The sequence below is a fragment of the Oncorhynchus mykiss genome, chromosome 1 (assembly GCF_057628025.1).
Source record: "Oncorhynchus mykiss isolate SJ-2025 chromosome 1, ASM5762802v1, whole genome shotgun sequence".
Classification (NCBI taxonomy): Eukaryota; Metazoa; Chordata; class Actinopteri; order Salmoniformes; family Salmonidae; genus Oncorhynchus; species Oncorhynchus mykiss.
This window is the reverse complement of record NC_143022.1, coordinates 60,428,504-60,453,195: the sequence shown is the minus strand read 5'-3', so window position 1 is coordinate 60,453,195 and position 24,692 is coordinate 60,428,504. Positions and strand designations below refer to the sequence as shown.

At 42.1% G+C, this 24,692-nt stretch overlaps 1 protein-coding gene and 1 long non-coding RNA gene across 4 annotated transcripts in view; one reads left to right on the top strand and one right to left on the bottom strand.

Moving 5' to 3' along the window:
* The window catches only part of cdh23 (cadherin-related 23), a 646,476-nt gene that overhangs the window by 273,950 nt on the left and 347,834 nt on the right, over positions 1-24,692 (top strand). The window contains exons 7-8 of the mRNA XM_090235114.1: positions 21,706-21,900; positions 22,119-22,247. Coding sequence (XP_090091240.1) covers positions 21,706-21,900; positions 22,119-22,247 — 324 coding nt within the window. The remainder of the gene's footprint in view (positions 1-21,705; positions 21,901-22,118; positions 22,248-24,692) is intronic.
* LOC149985594 (uncharacterized) overlaps positions 1,950-24,692 on the bottom strand; it is a 123,288-nt gene continuing 100,545 nt past the window's right edge. Inside the window, exons 1-3 of one of the 3 annotated variants that reach the window (XR_016496128.1) lie at positions 11,432-11,562; positions 2,381-2,460; positions 1,950-2,110 (exon numbers count right to left, since the gene is read on the bottom strand). This is a non-coding gene — a long non-coding RNA (uncharacterized LOC149985594). Of the gene's footprint in view, positions 2,111-2,380; positions 2,461-11,431; positions 11,649-24,692 lie in introns of those variants that run through there. The other 2 variants (XR_016496127.1, XR_016496126.1) reach the window with 2 other exon arrangements.

Sequence of the window (24,692 nt, the reverse complement as noted above, 5' to 3'; positions counted from 1 at the left end):
TTCTCCGCTGTGCAATCTGGTTTCCGAGCCGGTCACGGGTGTACCTCAGCCACGCTCAAGGTACTAAACGATATCATAACCGCCATCGATAAAAGACAGTACTGTGCAGCCGTCTTCATAGACCTTGCCAAAGCTTTCGACTCTGTCAATCACCGTATTCTTATCGGCAGACTCAGTAGCCTCGGTTTTTCGGATGACTGCCTTGCCTGGTTCACCAATTACTTTGCAGACAGAGTTCAGTGTGTCAAATCGGAGGGCATGCTGTCCGGTCCTCTGGCAGTCTCTATGGGGGTGCCACAGGGTTCAATTCTCGGGCCGACTCTTTTCTCTGTATATATCAATGATGTTTCTCATGCTGCGGGCGATTCCCTGATCCACCTCTACGCAGACGACACCATTCTATATACTTCCGGCCCGTCCTTGGACACTATGCTATCTAACCTCCAAACGAGCTTCAATGCCATACAGCACTCCTTCCGTGGCCTCCAACTGCTCTTAAACGCTAGTAAAACCAAATGCATGCTTTTCAACCGTTCGCTGCCTGCACCCGCACGCCTGACCAGCATCACCACCCTGGATGGTTCCGACCTTGAATATGTGGACATCTATAAGTACCTAGGTGTCTGGCTAGACTCTAAACTCTCCTTCCAGACCCATATCAAACATCTCCAATCGAAAATCAAATCAAGAGTCTGCTTTCTATTCCGCAACAAAGCCTCCTTCACTCACGCCGCCAAACTTACCCTAGTAAAACTGACTATCCTACCGATCCTCGACTTCGGCGATGTCATCTACAAAATTGCTTCCAACACTCTACTCAGCAAACTGGATGCAGTTTATCACAGTGCCATCCGTTTTGTCACTAAAGCACCTTATACCACCCACCACTGCGACTTGTATGCTCTAGTCGGCTGGCCCTCGCTACATATTCGTCGCCAGACCCACTGGCTCCAGGTCATCTACAAGTCCATGCTAGGTAAAGCTCCGCCTTATCTCAGTTCACTGGTTACGATGGCAACACCCATCCGTAGCACGCGCTCCAGCAGGTGTATCTCACTGATCATCCCTAAAGCCAACACCTCATTTGGCCGCCTTTCGTTCCAGTTCTCTGCTGCCTGTGACTGGAACGAATTGCAAAAATCGCTGAAGTTGGAGACTTTTATCTCCCTCACCAACTTCAAACATCTGCTATCTGAGCAGCTAACCGATCGCTGCAGCTGTACATAGTCTATTGGTAAATAGCCCACCCATTTTCACCTACCTCATCCCCATACTGTTTTTATTTATTTATTTTTCTGCTCTTTTGCACACCAATATCTCTACCTGTACATAACCATCTGATCATTTATCACTCCAGTGTTAATCTGCATAATTGTAATTATTTGCCTACCTTCTCATGCCTTTTGCACACAATGTATATATAGACTCCCCTTTTTTCTACTGTGTTATTGACTTGTTAATTGTTTACTCCATGTGTAACTATGTGTTGTCTGTTCACACTGCTATGCCTTATCTTGGCCAGGTCGCAGTTGCAAATGAGAACTTGTTCTCAACTTGCCTACCTGGTTAAATAAAGGTGAAATAAAAAAATAAATAAAAAATATAAGGTAGCATTGTTTAAAGTGGCTAGTGATATATTTACATAATTTCATTTGATGATAGCCCAATAGAGGGTAGCATATTTCAACCCTGCAGGCGCTACACAAAATGCAGGAATAAAATATAAAACATGCATTACCTTTGACGAGCTTCTTTTGTTGGCAATCCAATATGTCCCATAAACATCACAATTGGTCCTTTTGTTCGATTAAATCCGTCCATATACAGTGAGGCAAAAAAAAATATTTGTCAGCCACCAATTGTGCAAGTTCTCCCACTTAAAAAGATGAGAGAGGCCTGTAATTTTCATCATAGGTACACTTCAATTATGACAGACAAAATGAGAAAAACATTTTTTAATGAATTTATTTGCAAATTATGGTGGAAAATAAGTATTTGGTCACCTACAAACAAGCAAGATTTCTGGCTCTCACAGACCTGTAACTTCTTCTTTAAGAGGCTCTTCTGTCCTCCACTCGTTACCTGTATTAACCTGTTGCGACGAGCAAACCTGTATCCGGGAGCGTAATTATAGCCTCAAGCTCATTACCATAACGCAACGTTAACTATTCATGAAAATCACAAATGAAATTAAATAAATATATTAGCTCACAAGCTTAGTCATCTCAGATTTTCAAAAAATGCTTTTCAACCATAGCTACACAAGCGTGTTTGAATGCGTAAGTGTAAGAGTATTGATAGCTAGCATAGCATTAAGCCTAGCATTCAGCAGGCAACATTTTCACAAAAACAAGAAAAGCATTCAAATAAAATAATTTACCTTTGAAGAACTTCGGATGTTTTCAATGAGGAGATTCTCAGTTAGATAGCATATCGCTCCGTTTTGTTCATCACGTTTGGCTGAGAAAAAAAAAACGAAAATTCAGTCATTACAACGCCAAACTTTTTTCAAAATGAACTCCATAATATCGACAGAAACATGGCAAACGTTGTTTAGAATCAATCCTCAAGGTGTTTTCACATATCTATTCGATGATAAATCACTCGAGGCAGTTTGGTTTCTCCTCTGAACCAAATTGAAAAATGCACGCACCTGGAGATTACGCAATAGTTTCGACGGAGGACACCAAGCGGACACCTGGTAAATGTAGTCTCTTATGGTCAATTTTCCAATGATATGCCTACAAATACGTCACAATGCTGCAAACACCTTGGGGAAACGACAGAAAGTGTAGGCTCATTCCTTGCGCATTCACAGCCATATAAGGAGACATTGGAACACAGCGCATTCAAAATCTGGCTCACTTCCTGTATGAAATGTCATCTTGGTTTCGCCTGTAGCATTAGTTCTGTGGCACTCACAGACAATATCTTTGCAGTTTTGTAAACGTCAGAGTGTTTTCTTTCCAAAGATGTCAATCATATGCATAGTCGAGCATCTTTTCATGACAGAATATCTTGTTTAAAACGGGAACGTTTTTCATCCAAAAATTAAATACTGCCCCCAGAGGTTCAAGAGGTTAATGGCACCTGTTTGAACTTGTTATCAGTATAAAATACACCTGTCCACAACCTCAAATAGTCACACTCCAAACACACTCCAAACTTGGCCAAGACCAAAGAGCTGTCAAAGGACACCAGAAACAAAATTGTAGACCTGCACCAGGCTGGGAAGACTGAATCTGCAATAGGTAAGCAGCTTGGTTTGAAGAAATCAACTGTGGGAGCAATTATTAGGAAATGGAAGACATACAAGACCACTGATAATCTCCCTCGATCTGGGGCTCCATGCAAGATCTCACGCCGTGGGGTCAAAATGATCACAAGAACGGTGAGCAAAAATCCCCACACGGGGGGGACTTAGTGAATGACCTGCAGAGAGCTGGGACCAAATTAACAAAGCCTACCATCAGTAAAACACTACGCTGCCAGGGACTCAAATCCTGCAGTGCCAGACGTGTCCCCCTGCTTAAGCCAGTACATGTCCAGGCCCGTCTGAAGTTTGCTAGAGAGCATTTGGATGATCCAGAAGAAGATTGGGAGAATGTCATATGGTCAGATGAAACCAAAATATAACTTTTTGGTAAAAACTCAACTCGTCGTGTTTGGAGGACAAGGAATGCTGAGTTGCATCCAAAGAACACCATACCTACTGTGTGTGTGAAGCATGGGGGTGGAAACATCATGCTTTGGGGCTGCAAAGGGACCAGGACGACTGATCCGTGTAACGGAAAGAATGAAGGGGGCCATGTGTGTAGCCAGTCTCGAGATCTCAACCCCACAGAACATTTTTGGAGGGAGTTGAAAGTCCGTGTTGCCCAGCAACAGCCCCAAAACATCACTGCTCTAGAGGACATCTGCATGGAGGAATGGGCCAAAATACCAGCAACGGTGTGTGAAAACCTTGTGAAGACTTACAAAAAACTTTGACCTCTGTCATTGCCAACAAAGGGTACAGGCCTCTCTCATCTTTTTAAGTGGGAGAACATGCACAATTGGTTGCTGAATAAATATTTTTTGCCCCACTGTATATCCAAATGTCCATTTATTTGACGTGTTTGATCCAGAAAAAAACTGCTTCCAAAAAACTTAACGTCACTACAAAATATTTCAAAAGTTGCCTATAAACTTTGCCAAAATATTTCAAACTACTGTTGTGATACAACTTTAGGTATTTTTAAACGTTAATAATCGATCAAGTTGTAGACGGGTCTATTTGTGTTCAATACAGGAAGACAACAAACCAACGCTACTTTTCACGTCTTGCACACTCTCAACAGTTACCCAGTTCCTAGATGGCCTACTTCTTTGTTGCACAAATGAATAACCTCAACCAAATTCCAAAGACTGGTGACAACCAGTGGAAGTGGTAGGAACTGAAAACAGGTTCCTAAGAAATATAATTTGCCAATGAGAACACCGTGAACAGACAGAGACCAAAAAATAAAAAATCTGAATGGTTAATCCGCTGGGTTTTGCCTGCTACACAAGTTATATTATACTCACAGACATGATTCAAACAGTTTTAGAAACTTCACAGTGTTTTCTATCCAAATCTACTAATAATATGCATATCTTATATTCCTGGCATGAGTATCAGGAAGTTGAAATTGTGCTATTTATCCAAAAGTGAAAATGCTGCCCCCTATACCTTAAGAAGTTAACAAAAATACTCTAATCATTTTCATATTTCCTACACAACATAAAGGATGAAAACCTTCTATATACAGTTTGTATACTTTTCAAGGTACAATATTTTTGTTATACCATTTTTATACAATTTATGACATTACAAAATAGACATTTATTTTCCTACACCATCTCTCATCATTCCCCATGAATACTTGTTCCAGTGTTCAGTTTTTGGACGTTAAAGTTTTTGGGTGGGAAAAGTCATCTGGAGACAAAAAACATTTGTCGTGGAAATGTCCTCTATTTGCCAAATCATGGGAGCAAACCACAACACAAGTCAGAGTTAGTTATCAAAGTCCATCTTTAATTATATGAGCTCTATCACAACCCTGTGACTCTCAGGCAATTCAGTGTCTATCAATGAATTCTCTGAGAGCCCCCTACACATTGCAGCTGAGTTCCTTTAATAGCAAAGAACACACATAGTCAGCATAGACATAATAAATCATTCAGCTTTGTCTCCTTACTTAAACCCAGAACCATAAACCAATCCTCCATATCAACAGGCATATATCAAATTGTCATTTAGATACAACCAACTCTAAATAAAACCAATCCTGGACAAGCTCACGGAGCGCATATAATGATTCCAGACACTGCCATCCTCCTCTCCCCCATGGGAAAAGTAGGGAGTGACTGGCACACAGACACAGTGGAGCAAAATATATGTTTACACATTGATGACACCTTGACCTCTCCCCTCTCTGCGGCCCATGCAACTTAGTCTTGACATAGAACAGATAACTGCCAATGGCCACCACTATAGTACAACAAAATACATTCTTATGAGAAATAACTCATAAGCATATGATGAATATAAAACATCTTACCCATGTTACCAACCAATTCTGATTATTCCCCAACACATTTCAACACCAATACTAACTCTCCGCTGCATACAATTTACGACCGGTTGTGAACTGTCAAAAAAAAACACATCAATCCCTTCTGCGGGTGAGAGGGTTCTGGTTGAAGTTGATCCATTGGAAACCTGATCTTTGGATCCTCACAGGAGAGTCATGACAGTGTTTTAATTTTGCATACATGACATTAGACTGCATTGTATATGATCATTTATGTAGTAATTATTCTTAAACATGTCCTCACCTGGGATTTGAACTCACAACCTTTTGTTAAGCAGCATTACAAACATCCTCCTCCAACACCATGTCCTTGTCAATGACTGATTTATTCTATATTCCCAACATCTAAGTGACAGACACACTGAGAAATATGAATGCCGGTAGGTACTTAGCAACTCTACCCAGAGAGTCGTCAGTTAACTTTTTGTTGTTCACATAGCCCAGTTTATCCACCGATTAAATACTTCAGACCACAAGGTGGAAGTAGCTTGTTTGTCTTGTGCCTGCTGTAGATAGCTAAGTGAACATTTCCTTAACGAAAAAATGTTTCTTCAAGTACAAAACTCCTTACCTAGATGTAAAATATGTAAAGACTTTCTCTGAAAAACGTAATTATTTTAGTTAGAACAATTCTGATGAAAAGTGGGTGGATTACACGGGTAAAGGTGTCCTAGTTTTTATATTTTTCTTGTCACTCCTGTCAGCTCCCCAGCGTGAGGGTCCGTGCTCTCTGATTGGCTCAAAGTTGTTGGCCACTGCCGAGCATTGAGATTCTACAAGTAGAAACGGCAGGTTTGTCATAACCAGGTCGGTACACAGCAGGTAAGTATTTTGTTTAAGCAAGTGAAAGAATGGCCTCCTACTGTGCTAAGTACCTATCAACCATCAGATTTATCATGTTTCTGACCTCTAAAAGTTGTTCTCAACTCTTTTTTTAATATACATTCCATTTTAGCTGAACAGCGTCCCACTTTAAACATCCATCCCATTTCACCACTTTAAAGATTTGGGAGACCTGGGACAGTTGTTAGGACATTGTGTGATTACACAATGTTTTAACAACTGAAAAAACTAATGTTCTGAGAATGTGTTGAAAAAGTCCTGACATGGTCCCTAATCACATCCTGGTACCTTACATGGAACTAAACAAAAGTTCCCCAGAGAACATTAGGACCATCGCACAACAACATAATGACTAGTAAAAATGAATGTCCTGAGAAAATTCTGAAAAAAACTCCTCAATGATGTCCTGGTAATTTACAGTGAACTAGACAAAGGTTCCCATCAGAACGTTCAGTGAGAACCATAACGCAACGTCCTGATGACTGGTCAAATAAATGTCCATAGAACGTCTTAACCTCTCTGATCTCCCAAACCCGGATCCGGTATCGTGACTACAGCCTCAAGCTCATTACCATAACGCAACGTTAACTATTCATGAAAATCGCAAATGAAATGAAATAAATATGCCATCTCGCAAGCTTAGCCTTTTGTAAACAACACTGTCATCTCAGATTTTCAAAATATGCTTCTCAACCATAGGAAAACAATAATTGGTGTAAAAGTAGCTAGCTAGCATAGCATTTAGCGTTAGCATTAGCGTTAGCATCCAGCACGCAACATTTCAACAAAAACATAAAAGCCTTCAAATAAAATCATTTACCTTTGAAGAACTTCGGATGTTTTCAATGAGGATACTCTCAGTTAGATAGCAGATGCTCAGTTTTTCCAAAAAGATTCTTTGTGTATTAGAAATAGCTCCGTTTTATACATCACATTTGGCTACCAAAAAACCCCAAAAATTCAGTCCTCAAAACGCAATTTTTTTTCCAAATTAACTCCATAATATCGACTGAAAACATGGCAAACGTTGTTTAGAATCAATCATCAAGGTGTTTTTCACATATCTCTTCATTGATACATCGTTCTTGGACACATGGTTTCTCCCCTATATCAAATGGAAAAGTACAAGCAGCTGGCAATTGCGCACCGAATTCCACGCAGGACACCAGGCGGACACTTGGAAAATGTAGTCTCTTATGGTCAATCTTCCAATGATATGCCTACAAATACGTCACAATGCTGCTAAGACCTTGGGCGAACGACAGAAAGTGTAGGCTCATTCCTTGCGCAATCACAGCCATATAAGGAGACAATGGAAAACAGAGCTTCAGAAATTCTGCTAATTTCCTGGTTGATGCATCATCTTGGTTTCGCCTGTAGAATGAGTTCTGGGGCACTTACAGACAAAATCTTTGCAGATTCTGAAACTTCAGAGTGTTTTCTTTCCAAAACTGTCAAGAATATGCATAGTCGAGCATCTTTTCGTGACAAAATATCGCGCTTAAAACGGGAACGTTTTTTATCCAAAAATGAAATAGCGCCCCTAGAGATCTAACAGGTTAAAGGAGTCCTGAAATGGACACCAATGGCCATCAAGATTAAATCAAATAAAAACAGGGAACTAATTTACATTGAACTAGATAAAAGTTCCCTAGAGAAAGTTCCAATGTGACCACCATGTGATGTCCTGAGGACTGGTACACTGAATGTCCTGAGAACATCCTAAAAACATTGATGATGTCATCAGAACGTATGGGGAACTAGACAAACGCTTCTTGGGGACCATGACACAACATCCTGCCATGAGCAAATAAGTACCTGTAAGGAACATCCAGGCAGGGTTGTTTAATGTCCTGAGGAGAACGTTCTGTCAGAGCCAAACAGGGACGTTACCTAATGGTCATTCAAAGACCTTATTGTAACGTTCTGTCGGTAGCAAACAGCACAGGCCAGTATGCCGTGTTTCTATTAGACTCAGACAATGATTGTGTGGAATCTCTGTCATAGCGGATTTCAAACAGCAAGAAAAGTACAGAGCGACGACCAAAAAATAGGCCATGCTAGTCTTTTGGTCGGGCTCATTTGGTGTTGCCTGGCGTTCGCAATGAAAGTAAATCGGATGTTGTTGACCCTGCCATACTGTGCGACTCAAAAGCCCCCATTTTTCGTGAACAACCTAAAGATCACGAAAAATCAATTGCGACACGTGAATCATGCCAGTATAGTTCCAAACTGGCACTGTGGGGGCTTGGCGTTAAGTGTACCACAGTTTTAGCAATGTACTATTTTACTTGTTTTGATGGGGGGGGGGATCAGGGTCAATGGGTTCATCACCCTTCTATGGGTGTCTAGGGGCATCCCCCCCCAGGATATTTGTTTACAAGAAACAGCTGAGAAATGGTTGTTTCTGGTGAATTTTACAGGGAAAATACATCCAAAACGTTCCTGGTAATTTGGTCAAAATATGAATACCAACCATTTCTGTATTACTTTAAACTGTTGCTCTAGCTCTAACCATTCAGAAAGTCACCACCGAACCCCTGCTTTATCTAAATGCAATGTCATAACCCATTATTTGTGTACCCTTCACCACGCTTGTTATGCCCGCTGAGAGAATTGTTTTGTAGAACGACTGTGGGAAAGTCAATTCTGGTGACTTTTCTACTCCAAATGAATTAAATAAAAGGATGCTGACTCTAAAATATACTTTTGCCTTTCAAAAATGTACCTAACAGCATATTTGTCCATATTATCAGACTGGTGTGTTATTTAGCAATATGTAGTATCACCTGCAGCATAGTGGATATAAATAAGTAGGCTGAAGCATGGGGTTGCCCATCTGTATTTGTGCTAATCAAATGCTATATTGTATATCAGTGCTTCCCAAACTTTTTCAGTCATGCCCATTCTTGATACACATGGGAAACTGTTGAGCGTGAAAAACCCAGCAGTGTTGCAGTTCTTGACACACTCAAACCGTTGCGCCTGGGACCTCATACCATACCCTTTTCAAAGGCACTTAAATGTTTTGTCTTGCCCATTCATCCTCTGAATGGCACACGTACACAATCCATGTCTCAATTGTCTCAAGGCTTGAAAGGTGTTCTCCCCTTCATCTAAACTAACATGAACTTACATCAATAAGGGATCATAGTTTTTACCTGGATTTACCTGGTCAGTCTGTCATGGAAAAAGCAGGTGTTCTTAATGTTTTTCCACAGATCTCACAAATAAGATTGATGTGCTCACAAAACTTTGAGACGGTGAGGGACTATGGTACATGTATAGCTAGGTAACCCATAGGTAACCTATAGGCAACACATAACACATGGTCACTGACACTAATCAGTCCTAGTCAAGCTACTTAAACCTACCTGAGGCACATTTCTAGAGCAGGTGTTTTCCTCAGCTGGCATGATTTAGCAGTGGCCACCACAAGAACACAAATATTATCAAGTAGCAGATCACAGCAACTAATTAAGTAATATCATTTATTATAAACAGTGGCTTGGAAATACACTTAGCTAGCTAGCTAAGAAGCTCATATCAAACCACAGTCATAATCGGCAGATTTAGACTGATGGCTATGTTGTCATTATCTAGCAACTATCAGTCAAATTTATTCATTAAAACTTCTTAAGACTAGGGGGCAGTATTTTGACGTCCAGATGAAAAGCGTGCCCAAAGTAAACTGCCTGTTACTCAGGCCCAAAAGCTAGGATACGTTAATAAAATTGATAGATTTGAATAGAATACACTCTAAAGTTTCGAAAACTGTTAAAATAATGTCTGTGGGTATAACAGAACTGATTTGGCAGGTGAAACCCCGAGGACAAACCATCCAGGGGAAAATAAATTGAGGTCATAGGATTTCCCAATTGTTTCTATGGGAAGCCCTATTTTTGAGGAACCTGGTTGCAGTTCCTATGGCTTCCACTAGATGTCAACAGTCTTTAGAAATTGTTCAACGTTTTTCTTTTGAGAAATGAAGATGTGGTGCTATTCATTGTAAGTGTCAATCCAGGTGGACTCTACTGTTTTGGTGCACGTGAACTGGTTGTTGTTTTTATCCGGCATTAGAAACAGTTTATTCCGTCTTCAATTTTATTGATTATTTACATTTTAGGATACCCGAATTTGGATTAGGAATTAAATGTTTGGACCAAGTTTACAGGTAACTTATTAGATACTTTGTAGTCATGTTGGGCGAGTTGGAACCGGTGTATTTCTGAATCAAACACGCCAAATAAATGGACATTTTGGGGATATAAAGAAGGGATTTATCAAACAAAACGACCATTCATTGTTTCAATGAGACATTTGGGATTGCAAAAAGAAGAAGATCTTCAAAGGTAAGGCATTTATAATATGGCTATTTCTGACTTTTGTGTCGCACCTGCCTGGTTGAATAATTATTTTCACGTGTTTGTATGCGAGGCGCTGTCCTGAGATAATCGCATGGTCTGCTTTCACCATAGAGCCTTTTTGAAATCTGACACAGCGGCTGAATTAAAAAGAAGTTAAGCATTATTTTAATGTATTACACATATAATTTTGTGAATGTTGAATATTGTTATTCCTGTAGTTTGAATTTGGCCCTCTGTCATTTCACTGGATGTTGTCAAATCGATCCCGCATAAGGGATTGGCGCGTGAAGGGATCCATAAGAGGTTTTAAGACCTTTTATATCAGTCGATGTCACAAAGTGCTGTACAGAAACCCATCCTAAAACCCCAAACAGCAACTAATGCAGATGTAGAAGCATGGTGGCTAGGAAAAACTACCTAGAAAGGCCAGAACCTAGGAAGAAACCTAGAGAAGAACCAGACTCTGAGCGGTGGCCAGTCCTCTTCTGGCTGTGCCGGGTGGAGATTATAACAGAATATGGCAAAGATGTTCAAACATTCATAGTTGAACAACAGGGTCAGATAATAATAATCACAATGGTTGAAGACGGTGCAACAGGACATCACCTCAGGAGTAAAAGAGTTAAAGACAGCAGGTGCAGTACAGAGAAAGTCCAAAACAGCAGATCCGGGACAAGGTAGCACATCCTGTGAACAGGTCAGGGTTCCATAGCCGCAGGCAGAACAGTTGAAACTGGAGCAGCAGCCTGACCAGGTGGACTGGGGACAGCAAGGAGTCATCGGACCAGGTAGTCCTAAGGCATGGTCCTAGGGCTCAGGTCCTCTGAAAGAAGAGAGAAAGAGAAAGAGAGAGAAAGAGAGAGAATTAGAGGGAGCATACTTAAATTCACAAAGGACGAGACATTCACACGGATGAGAGAGGAGAAATACTCCAGATTTTACAGGCTGACCCTAGCCCCTCGACAAATAAACTATTGCAGCATAAATAATGGAGGCTGAGACAGGAGCGGTTGGGAGACACTGTGTCCCTGTCCGACAATACCCCCGGACAGGGCCAAACAGGCAGGATATAACCCCATCCACTTTGCCAAAGCACAGCCCCCACGCTACTAGAGGGATATGTTCAACCAAAGATCTCCTCCATGGCACGATCCCGAGGGGGGCACCAACCCGGACAGGAAGATCACGTCAGTGGAAGAGCACCAGCAAGCCACTGATTCAGCCCCTGTAATACGGTTTGAGGCAGATAATCCCAGTGGAGAGAGGGGAACTGGCCAGGCAGAGACAGCAAGAGCGGTTTGTTGCTCCATTGCTTTTCCGTTCACCTTCGTACCGCTGGGCCAGACTACACTCAATCATAGGACCTACTGAACAGATGAGTCTTCAATAAAGACGTAAAGGTTGAGACTGAGCCTCCGTCTCTCACATGGATAGGCAGACCATTCCATAAAAATGGAGCTCTATAGGAGAAAGCCCTGCCTCCAGCTGTTTGCTTAGATATTCTAGGGACAGTAAGGAGGCCTACGTCTTGTGACCATAGTGTACGTGTAAGGTATGTACGGCAGGATCAAATCGGAAAGATAGGTAGGAGCAAGCCCATGTAATGCTTTGTAGGTTAGCAGTAAAATCTGTGAAATCAGCCCTTGCCTTAACAGGAAGCCAGTATAGAGAGGCTAGCACTGGATTTATATGATCCAATTTTTTGTTTCTAGTTAAGATTCTAGCAGCTGTGTTTAGCACTAACTGAGGTTTATTTCAAATCAAATCAAACTTTATTTGCCACATGCAGAAAATACAAAAAGTGTAGACTTTACAGTGAAATGCTTAACCAACAGTGCAGTTGAAGAAGAAAACATTTACCAAGTAGGCTAAAATAAGAAGTAATAATAAAAAGTAACACAATAAGAATAACATTAACGAGGCTATAAACAGGGGGCACCGGTACCAAGTCAGTGTGCAGGGGTACAGGCTAGTTGAGGTAATCTGTACATGTTGGTGGGGGCGAAGTGACTATGCACAGGTAACAAACAAACAGCGAGAGTGTATATTAGCAGCAGTGTATATTGTCAGGTGGCGATTTGTATGATTTGTCTAATGGTGTAGAAGTTGTTGAGGAGCCTTTTGGTCCTAGACTTGGCGTTCCGGTATCGCTTGCCATGAGGTAGCAGAGAAAAGAGTGACTGGAGTCACTGTCAATTTTATGGGCTTTCCTCTGACACCAACTTATTATATAGGTCCTGGATGGCAGGAAGCTTGCCCCCAGTGATGTACTAGGCCGTTCAAACTACCCTCTGTAGAACCATACAGTCAGATGCCGAGCAGTTGCCATACCAGGCAGTGATGCAACCGGTCTGGATGCTCTTGATGGTGCAGCTGTAGAACCTTTTCAGTATCTGGGGACCCATGCCAAATCTTTTCAGTCTTCCGAGGGGGAAAAGGTCCTGTCGTGCCCGTTTCACGACTGTCTTGGTATGTTTTGACCATGATAGATCGTTGGTGATGTTGACACCAGGGAACTTGAAACTCTCGACCCTTCTCCACTACAGCCCCGTACATGTTAATGGGGGCCTGTTCGGCCCACCTTTTAATGTAGTCCACGATCAGCTCCTTTGTCTTGCTCACATTGAGTGAGAGGTTGTTGTCCAGGCACCACACTGCCAGTTCTCTGACCTCCTCTCTAAAGTCTGTCTCATCGTTGTCGGTGATCAAGCATACCACTGTTGTGTCGTCAGCAAACTTAATGATGGTGTTGGAGTCGTGTTCGGCCACGCAGTTGTGGGTGAAGAGGGAGTACAGGAGGGGACTCAGTACACACCCCTGTGGGGCCCCAGTGTTAAGGATCTGCATGGCAAACATATTGTTGCCTACTCTTACCACCTGGAGCTGGCCCGTCAGGAAGTGCAGGATTCAGTTGCAGAGGGAGGTGTTTAGTCCCAGTCTTTAGTGTCCTTAGCTTAGTGATGAGCTTCGTGGGCAGTATGGTGGTAAACGCTGAGCTGTAGCTGAACAGCATTCTCACATAGGTGTTCCTTTTGTCCAGGTGAGAAAGGGCAGTGTGGAGTGCGATTGAGATTGCGTCATCTGTGGATCTGTTGGGATGGTATGAGAATTGGAGTGGGTCTAGGGTGTCCGGAAGAATGCTTTCAAAGCACTTCATGGCTACCAACATGAGTGCCACGGGGCGGTAATCATTTAGGCAGGTTACCTTCACTTCCTTGGGCACAGGAACTATGGTGGTCTGCTTGAAACATGTAGGTATTTCAGAATCGGTCAGGGAGAGGTTGAAAATGTCAGTGAAGACACTTGACAATTGGTCCGTGCATGCTTTGAGTACACATCCTGGTAATCCATCTGGCCCAGCGGCTTTGTGAATGTTGACCTGTTTAAAGGTTTTGTTCACATCGGCTACCGAGAGCATTATCACGCAGTCATCCAGAATAGCTGGTGCACTCATGCATGCTTCAGTGTTGCTTGCCTTGAAGCAAGCATAAAAGGCATTTAGCTCGTCTGGTAGGCTCGCATCACAGGGAAGCTCACGTCTGGGTTTCCCTCAGTAATAGTTTTCAAGCCCTGCCACATCCAACAAGCGTCAGAGCCGGTGTAGTAGGATTCAATCTTAATCCTGTGTTGACACTTTGCTTGTTTTATGGTTCGTCGGAGGGCATAGCAGGATTTCTTATAAGCGTCCAGATTAGTCTCCCACTCCTTGAAAGTGGCAGCTCTAGCCTTTAGCGATGCGGATGTTGCCTGTAATCCATGGCTTCTGGTTAGGATATGTGCGTACAGTCACTGTGGGGACGTTGTCATCGATGCACTTATTGATGAAGCCGATGACTGAGGTGGTGTATTCCTCAATGCTTCCTGCTTTAGTTTTTGCTTGTAAGCAGGAATCAGGAGGATATAATTATGTTCAGATTTGCCAAATGGAGGGCTTTATGTGCATCTCTGTGTGTGGAGTAAAGGTGTTCTAGAATTTGTTTTCCCCTGGTTGGACATGTGACATGCTGGTAAAAATTTGATAAAACTGATTTAGTGCTTTATCCGGGTAGCTGGAAAGTAGAGCGTTGCAGTAGTCTATTCTAGAAGTGACAAAAACATGTATGAATTTTTCTGCATCATTTTTGGACTGAAAGTTTCAGATTTTTGCAACGTTACGAAGATGGAAAAAAGCTGTCCTTGAAATTTTCTTGATATGTTTGTCAAACGAGAGATCAGGGTCCAGAGTAAAGGTCAAACCATCCACAGAGACAAACTGATATCTTTCCAACAAATAAGATCTTAACCAGACCAATTTGCGTTTCCATTCCCTCGAAAATAATGTGGTGATCGATGGTATCAAAAGCAGCACTAAGGTCAAGGTGCACGAGGACAGATGCAGAGACTTGGTCTGACGCCATTAAAGGTAATTTACCACCTTCACGAGTACAGTATCAGTGCTATGATGGGTGCTGCGCAACAGCTTTTTCAATTTTTTGGGAAAATAAGTGCCATAAACAAATGGTTAAGGCTCCGGTTTATGTTTACAGCTAACAATTATATACAGGCTTTGTCAGAACTTTCAGTGTCGTGCCAGCTGGAGATACATATAGCAAGTTAATATTAGCTAGCTATAACATTACACAGGGTTGGGTCGGTTACTTTCTAAATGTAATCCATTACAGTTACTAGTTGTAATCGGTAACATAACTTTTGGATTACCCAAACTCAACAACGTAATCTGATTACATTCTGTTACTTTTAGATTACTTTCTCCTTAAGAGGCATTAGAAGAAGACAAAAATGTATGTCACCAATTGAATCTATTGCAGGATAAATCAATGTTAAATTTTACATAGCTGACCATATATGGATGTTACATTTTACTTTATGGATTTGTTGTGTAGGCTTCTTCTAACCAATCACTTTCTACTACATTTAACAATACGATTAAATTATATACAGTGCCTTGCGAAAGTATTCGGCCCCCTTGAACTTTGCGACCTTTTGCCACATTTCAGGCTTCAAACATAAAGATATAAAACTGTATTTTTTTGTGAAGAATCAACAACAAGTGGGACACAATCATGAAGTGGAACAACATTTATTGGATATTTCAAACTTTTTTAACAAATCAAAAACTGAAAAATTGGGCGTGCAAAATTATTCAGCCCCCTTAAATTAATACTTTGTAGCGCCACCTTTTGCTGCGATTACAGCTGTAAGTCGCTTGGGGTATGTCTCTATCAGTTTTGCACATCGAGAGACTGAATTTTTTTCCCATTCCTCCTTGCAAAACAGTTCGAGCTCAGTGAGGTTGGATGGAGAGCATTTGTGAACAGCAATTTTCAGTTCTTTCCAGATTCTCGATTGGATTCAGGTCTGGACTTTGACTTGGCCATTCTAACACCTGGATATGTTTATTTTTGAACCATTCCATTGTAGATTTTGCTTTATGTTTTGGATCATTGTCTTGTTGGAATACAAATCTCCATCCCAGTCTCATGTCTTTTGCAGACTCCATCAGGTTTTCTTCCAGAATGGTCCTGTATTTGGCTCCATCCATCTTCCCATCAATTTTAACCATCTTCCCTGTCCCTGCTGAAGAAAAGCAGGCCCAAACCATGATGCTGCCACCGCCATGTTTGACAGTGGGGATGGTGTGTTCAGCTGTGTTGCTTTTACGCCAAACATAACGTTTTGCATTGTTGCCAAAAAGTTCAATTTTGGTTTCATCTGACCAGAGCACCTTCTTCCATATGTTTGGTGTGTCTCCCAGGTGGCTTGTGGCAAACTTTAAACAACACTTTTTATGGATATCTTTAAGAAATTGCTTTCTTCCATAAAGGCCAGATTTGTGCAATTTACGATTGATTGTTGTCCTATGAACAGAGTCTCCCACCTCAGCTGTAGATCTCTGCAGTTCATCCAGAGTGATCATGGGCCTCTTGGCTGCATCTCTGATCAGTCTTCTCCTTGTATGAGCTGAAAGTTTACAGGGACGGCCAGGTCTTGGTTGATTTGCAGTGGTCTGATACTCCTTCCATTTCAATATTATCGCTTGCAAAGTGCTCCTTGGGATGTTTAAAGCTTGGGAAATATTTTTGTATCCAAATCCGGCTTTAAACTTCTTCACAACAGTATCTCGGACCTGCCTGGTGTGTTCCTTGTTCTTCATGATGCTCTCTGCGCTTTTAACGGACCTCTGAGACTATCACAGTGCAGGTGCATTTATACGGAGACTTGATTACACACAGGTGGATTGTATTTATCATCATTAGTCATTTAGGTCAACACTGGATCATTCAGAGATCCTCACTGAACGTCTGGAGAGAGTTTGCTGCACTGAAAGTAAAGGGGCTGAATAATTTTGCATGCCCAATTTTTCAGTTTTTGATTTGTTAAAAAAGTTTGAAATATCCAATAAATGTCGTTCCACTTCATGATTGTGTCCCACTTGTTGTTGATTCTTCACAAAAAAATACAGTTGTATATCTTTATGTTTGAAGCCTGAAATGTGGCAAAAGGTCGCAAAGTTCAAGGGGGCCGAATACTTTCGCAAGGCACTGTAGCTTGGACTGTAGCCTACAAAAGCCTATTCCTGCTCTTATCCTGCAATCCATCAAACACATTTGGTGTGCCATCATAGTGGTCTCTGACTTGTGGTCAGACTCACTCAGGTGGAACAAACTTAAACTTGCACCTTTTTCCAATGCTGATTTGAATGTCATTGAGAAAACAGAGAAGTGTCAAATACTTTTTTTCGCAAACATCCTTTCTGAATTTAAAAGTATTCCTCGAAGTAATCATCTAGTTTTTCAAAAGTATCTCTAATCTGATTACAATATTTTTGCTGGTAATGTAACGGATTACAGTTAACATTTTTTTGTAATCCTTTACATGTAATCCGTTACTCCCCAACCCTGACGTTACATACTGTTCAAACACTTTGCGGGTCAAGGGTGGTTGAACTTAGTTTTCTTAACTGAAATCTTTTTTGTCGCTAGAAGCCAATGGCTCGAGCATATATGCTTGGATCTGTTGGAATTCACTCTCAAGATCTTCCAAGGGAAGTGAATCTTCCTCGAGAATGTCATCAGACACAAAGCGGCTCTTGCTGGCAGAGACTTTGTAGCCCATTGTTCCTCCGGTGATGTGTGTTTGCTGTTGACAAAACTAGTTGAAGCGCAGATAGAACAATGAGCCAGATATTTCACAGGATGTATAAATATGAAGCATCCGGTTGGCGTTTCACTCACTACCAAATATGGTGTTGAGAAGAAGCCCAGTGGCCGGCAGTGGGAGAAGATGGAATGAGATGAATTTGGCTGAAATCTCCATACATTTTTTTGTTTCCTAAACTATAATCTGTAAGAAACATAGGGGCCTGCATTTTGTGGACTTTGCCCTTTGCTAAAGTTTTAAAAAGTGCTGTTGTTTAGGAGTGCAATGGCAAATTCAGTTATTGCAAACGGGCACTTTATAGAGTAGCCGTTCCCTAACGGAAATATGCAAATAAATGTAGAACACTCCAATAGGATCTCACGAGCTCGTGCTTGGCTTTGCCCACCTCATTGCTTGTTCTGCCCACTATGATTGATTTGCTCCCATTGGAGACAACAGGCAATGGTCTATCTTGGGTTAGTTATAAAAATCTTTGGTATAAGCAGGACACACCTTTGCAACGAAATACCTGCCCTTGACCTTATGCCTGCCCATATGTGAAGGTCAAGTAAATTACGTGATAAAAGAGGTGAAAAAGAGGCTTGAGGCAGTCTATGTTGCTATCTGACTAGTTATAAAATCTGTTGATGTGTAAAGGGATCTGTAAGATATGACGATTTGTTGTTGTATTTGCTTTGTGAAGGTGTTTTATGATTATCCTTGTATGGAGGGTGGCTTTACTAAATCACATGATTGATTCGATGCCCGATGATACCCCCCCCCCCCCCACTACCACCATTCTTATTCTCTTTCTTTCTCTCTCTCTCCCTTTCTCTCTCTCTCTCTCTCTCTCTCTCCATATATCTCTCTCCATCCCTCTCTCTGGGTGGCAGGCACCTTAATCCAGTGAGACAGACCTGCTGATGCATGCCTGTCTTTCTGCAAGAGGACAGGAGGGAGGGATGTAGGAGTTAGAGAGAGAGCGAGGTTGTAGGTGTAGGAAAAAGAGAGAAAATCTAAGAGAAAGAGACATGGAGGGTAAGATAGAGTGATAGGCAGTATGATGTCAGGGGATGTAGACATGGGGAGCTAGTCAGCTTATATTACCTGTGCTATGCTGTTGTGTTCCCTGGGCAATGGCCCTTGGCCTCCCAGCATATCCCTGTAGTACGACTGATAGGGGCTGAGGAGCACTCACACACACCACACACCCTCTCCTTTGTTCCGTGAGAGGTGCAGCAGACAGACTGTTGCAGCAGACCACACTTTCCTGCCAGTGTCACTTTACATTTGGCTTACGACCCCCCGGTTGGAGACATGAGCCAACTCCCCATGCTTACCGTGGCAGGCGACGTACTGGTCAGGCACCGTGTTTTGTGGTGGAGCGCACGGTGTCTCCAGTACGCATTCTTAGCCCGGTGCGCTACATCCCAGCTCCCCGCATCTGCCGGGCTAGGGTGAGGATCGAGCCAGGACGGATTGTGCCAGCACTGCTCTCCAGACCTCCTGTGCATCTCCTCGGGTCAGGATATCCTGCGCCGGCTCTAAGCACGGTTTCCCCAGTTTGCCAGGAGAACCCAGTGCGGCCTGTTCCAGCTCCCGGCACATGCCAGGTTAGACTGGGCATTCTCCAGCCTGGTGAGTCCTGTCCGGGGCTACCAAGAGTCGCCCTCCTGTCCGGGGCTGCCAAGAGTCGCCCTCCTGTCCGGGGCTGCCAAGAGTCGCCCTCCTGTCCGGGGCTGCCAAGAGTCGCCCTCCTGTCCGGGGCTGCCAAGAGTCGCCCTCCTGCCCGGGGCTGCCAAGAGTCGCCCTCCTGTCCGGGGCTGCCAAGAGTCGCCCTCCTGTCCGGGGCTGCCAGAGTCGCCCTCCTGTCCGGGGCCCGCTGCAAGGGTCCCCAGTCCGGGGTCGGCGGCGAGGGTCCCCGCTCCAGAGGCGCCAGCTAAGTGGGCCAAGCCTTATAATCCCACACCAGAGCCGCCACCTCGGATAGATGCCCATCCAGACCCTCCCCTATAGGTTTTTTTGCGGCCGGAGTCATGCCCTGACCTTAGAGATCCTTTTATGTCTCTATTTTGGTTTGGTCAGGGTATGAGTTGGGGTGGGCATTCTATGTTTTGTGCTCTATGTTTTCTATTTCTGTGTGTTTGGTCGGGTGTGGTTCTCAATCAGAGGCAGCTGTCCATCGTTGTCTCTGATTGAGAACCATACTTAGGTAGCCTTTTCCCACCTGTGTTTTGTGGGTAGTTATTTTCTGTTTTGTGTGTCGGCACCAGACAGAACTGTTTCGTTTGTTCCGCTTTGTTATTTTTTGTTCTAGTGTTCAGTTTTATTAAAAATCATGAACATGTACCACGCTGCACCTTGGTCCTCTTCTTCAAACAGCCGTTTCAGTGCAATCTTTAATATTAAGGAAGTCAAGTTTCTACTCGCCTGAGTTAGAATACCTCATGATAAGCTGTAGACCATAATATTTACCAAGAGAGTAAATAGTATGGACAATGATAAAGCCTATAGGGAGGAGGTCAGAGACCTGGCCTCAACGTCAGCACGACAAAGGAGCTGATCATGGACTATAGGAAATGGAAGGCCGAGGACAACCCCATCCACATCGATGAGGCTGTAGTGGAGCAGGTTGAGAGCTTCCTCAGTGTCCACATCACTTAGGAATTATCATGGTCCACTCACACCAATGCAGTCATGAAGAGGACACGACATTGCCTCTTCTCCCTCAGATTCATCATGGGCCCTCAGATCCTCAAAGTTATACAGCTGCGCCATTGAAAGCATCTTGACTGGCTGCATCACCGCTTGGCTTGGCATCTGACCTCAATTTGCTACAGAGGGGAGTGCATTCAGCCCAGTACATCGCTGTGGCCTAGCTACTTGCCATCCAGGACCTCTATACCAGACGGTGTCAGAGGAAAACATTGTCAAAGTCTCCAGCCACCCAAGTTATAGACTGACCATCTCCTTTGCATCGACAAGGGAGCTCCCCCCTCTCAACCCCTAATGAATGGGAAAGATTGGCAACATCTAATTTATGGTGCTGATCTCTCCCATCATTTGGAATTGAGGAAATGAGTCTTGGGTCTACACACTGAATTGTGTGAGACATGGACTCATCTTGACATTAGATCACTGTTGAGCTTTAAAACATTATAATTTTGGGGCTCCTGAGTGGTGCAGCGGTCTAAGATATTACATCTCAGTGCTTGAGGCGTCACTACAGACATCCTGGTTCAATTCCAGGCTGTATCACAACTGGACATTATTGGGAGTCCCATAGGGTGGCCCAGTGTCGTCTGGGTTTGGACGGTGTAGGCCGTCATACTAAATACGAATTTGTTCTTAACTGACTTGCCTAGTTAAATAAATGTTAAATAACATATATTTTATTTATCATACTGGGCTCTGTTATTTTCCAAGACACTTCTGTGTAGTTCTAAAATGTGAAGAATCAGTTGTTGTGAATGGTAATCGTATTTCATTATTTCCCCAGTTACTACTTTGCTTAATTCTCATTGGTCAGATCTTGTTAATTAGTTGAGAAGAAAAAGGACATAGTTGAGTTGGTGCTTGGCTGCAAATGTGGCCAATTAATCATTAAATCTGCAGAACAGTAATCTGTCTCAATTCAGATTTTCTACAAAGAGTCCTCCATCTATCTTTTGAAAATCCCTTCATACTACAGAACTATGACTTTATGCCAATCTGTGTGCCTGTCTCTCCCTGGGTTCCAGAACACTCCAGTGGGCACCTCAGTGTACCAGGTAAATGCCACAGACCCAGACCAAGGCACAGGGGGAAGTGTGCTCTTCTCCTTCCAGCCCCCTTCTCCCTTTTTCTCCATCGATGGAGCCCGTGGTACGGTCACTGTCACCAGGGCCCTGGACTACGAGACCACCTCGGCCTACCAGCTCACTGTCAATGCCACGGTGAGGGAACACACAAAGTACAGATAAGCTTACACACACTGTTTTTTTTAAATAAAGTAACAAGGCAGGATAGTGTTCAGTAGGGCACAGTGTAGCATAATGTTTTAAAAATGAAAAGGAGCAAGTCCAGGTAATCCCTCCCTGTTTCAGTCTGTTTTCTTCCAAGTGAACATGACCAAGGTGTGACCATGCTTGTGTTTTTCTGCTCTCTCCATCAGGACCAGGATAAGAAGCGGCCTCTATCCAGTCTGTCTAACTTGGCAATCACCATCACTGATGTCCAGGACATGGACCCCATCTTCACCAACCTGCCCTACAGCACTAACATAGAGGAGGACGCCCCACTGGTCAGTAATACTCCTCCTCTCATTCCCCCCCTTTCTCTACTTCTCCATCTCCTCCCCCACCTTTTCTCCTTACCTGCCCTAAGGCACCAACACAGAGGACTCCTCCATGCCGGTCAGTGACACTCTGTCTCACCTCCCCCTGTCTCTGAACACCATCCAGTTTTGATTTCTAGTTGCCATATATTTTTCAACAGGGCTGTGATGTTTCACAAAAGTTTTGAAACTTTCTATTCTCATAGTTTCTTCAGATTGTAAATTAAAGATTTTTTGCTATGAGTATTATGTTATTGATTGATTGACCATGACATTTCAGATTACACAGCAGGGCTTTTGCAGAGTTAACTCCAGGTAAATGTAACAATTCTTCAGCCATTCCTGCGACCAAAAACAAGCTACATAGGGACAGTATCAAAATAAATAATCTAAGGATTCTGTCTCTGAGTTTTGAATCCAGCGTCATCTTGTTTATCAGTTCATAAACCATGTGCCTTGAAAACCAGCTATTTGCAATCTATATGGCACATCTGTCCATTTTTTGGTCCTTAAATAAACTGGTATACTTTTTTATTTATTACAATTTTCTTTAGCCAATTTTAGTCTTTAATGCAGGGGTGACAGACAAGTTCCTCACTTTCTCCCCCTTCCTTTTTCCTCTTCCATTTTTGGTTGTAATTTTAGACAGAGCTATTACAATTTTCTTTAGCCAATTTTAGTCTTTAATGCAGGGGTGACAGACAAGTTCCTCACTTTCTCCCCCTTCCTTTTTCCTCTTCCATTTTTGGTTGTAATTTTAGACAGAGCAGACATTTCCATATATTTTTGTTAGCTGCATGTGTGACATAACACCATCAGTCCGATTTATGATATAATTTAAAAGATTATACTGTTAAACATTTTTATCCAAAAATAATGAGTATATTTGATAATAATTAGTATAAATAATTAACATAATTAGTATATATCAATGACTATATTTGAGTTTAACCATAATATTTGTTGTAATATGTGTACTGTAATTTCTGGTGGATTAAATTGTAATTGCAACCAACTTTCTATGGCTTGTTTTAAAAATAGCGATATTTCAGAGATTTTATTTCGTTTTTCAATACCCAAAAGTGAGAGGTTGTAATCTGAATAAAGGGAAAAAGGCCATTCTTGAACACGGGGTGAGCCATTCTTACTAATCTGATAGAGAACCAGTTCCTATTTAGGAATAGCTTTGTATGACTTTAGTGAGAGGTCTAATGCTTTAATATTTAATAATTTATGCCCTCCGAATTCATATTAATTACATAAATAGGCCTGTTTAATTTTGTCTGGCTTGCCATTCCAAATAAAATGTAATATTTTTTGCTCGTATCATTTAAAAACAAGTTGTTAGGTGTAGGCAAGACCATAAGCAAGTCGGTAAACTGGGATATGACTTAAGAGTTAATCAGGGTGATTTTTCCACAAATAGACAGGTATTTTCCTTCCCATGGTAGCAAGATCTTATCTATTTTTTGCTAACTTTCTATTAAAATGTACTAGTGATATAATTTATTTATTTCGGGATATGAGTACCGAGTATGTCCACTTCACTGCCAGACAATTTTATTGGTAAACTACACAATCATTTTTTAATGCACCAACACGTACCTTATCATGCTTTTTTGTAATCCAGAGAGGATAGAAAATGTATCTAGATCCTCTATGATCCAAATTGTGGATTTAAATGAGAACATGTATCATCAGCATACAATGACACATTTGTTTTGAAGCCCTGGATTTCTAGCCCCTTGATATTATTGTTGGATCTGATTTTAATAGCTAACATTTCGATGGCCATAATACACAGATACAGTGCTTTCAGAAAGTTTTCAGACCCCTTTACCTTTTCCTCATTTTGTTACAATACAGCTTTATTCTAAAATTGATTAAACAGTACCCCATTATCTACACACAATACAGCATAATGACAAAGAGGAAACAGGTTTTTACAGATTTTTGCAGTTTTTTTAAATTATTTGATTGGAGTCTACCTGTGGTAAATTCAATTGATTGGACATGATTTGGAAATGCACACACATGTCCATCATTCTTAAATAGAAGAAGTTTGGGAAGACCAAGACTCTTCCTAGGACTGGTTGCTCTGCCAAACTGAGCAATCGGGGGAGAAGGCCTTAGTCAGGGAGGTGACCAAGAACCTGATGTTCACTCTGACAGAGCTCCAGAGTTCCTTTGTTCCTTTCTGCAGCACTCTACCAATCAGGCTTTTATGGTAGAGTGGCCAGATGGAAACCACTCCTCTGTAAAAAGCACATGACATCTCGCTTGGAGTTTTCCAAAAGGGACTTAAAAGACTCTCAGACCATGAAAAATAAGATTATCTGGTCTGATAAAACCAAGAGTGAACTATTTGGCCTTAATGCCAAGTGTCAAGTCTGGAGGAAAACTGGCACCATC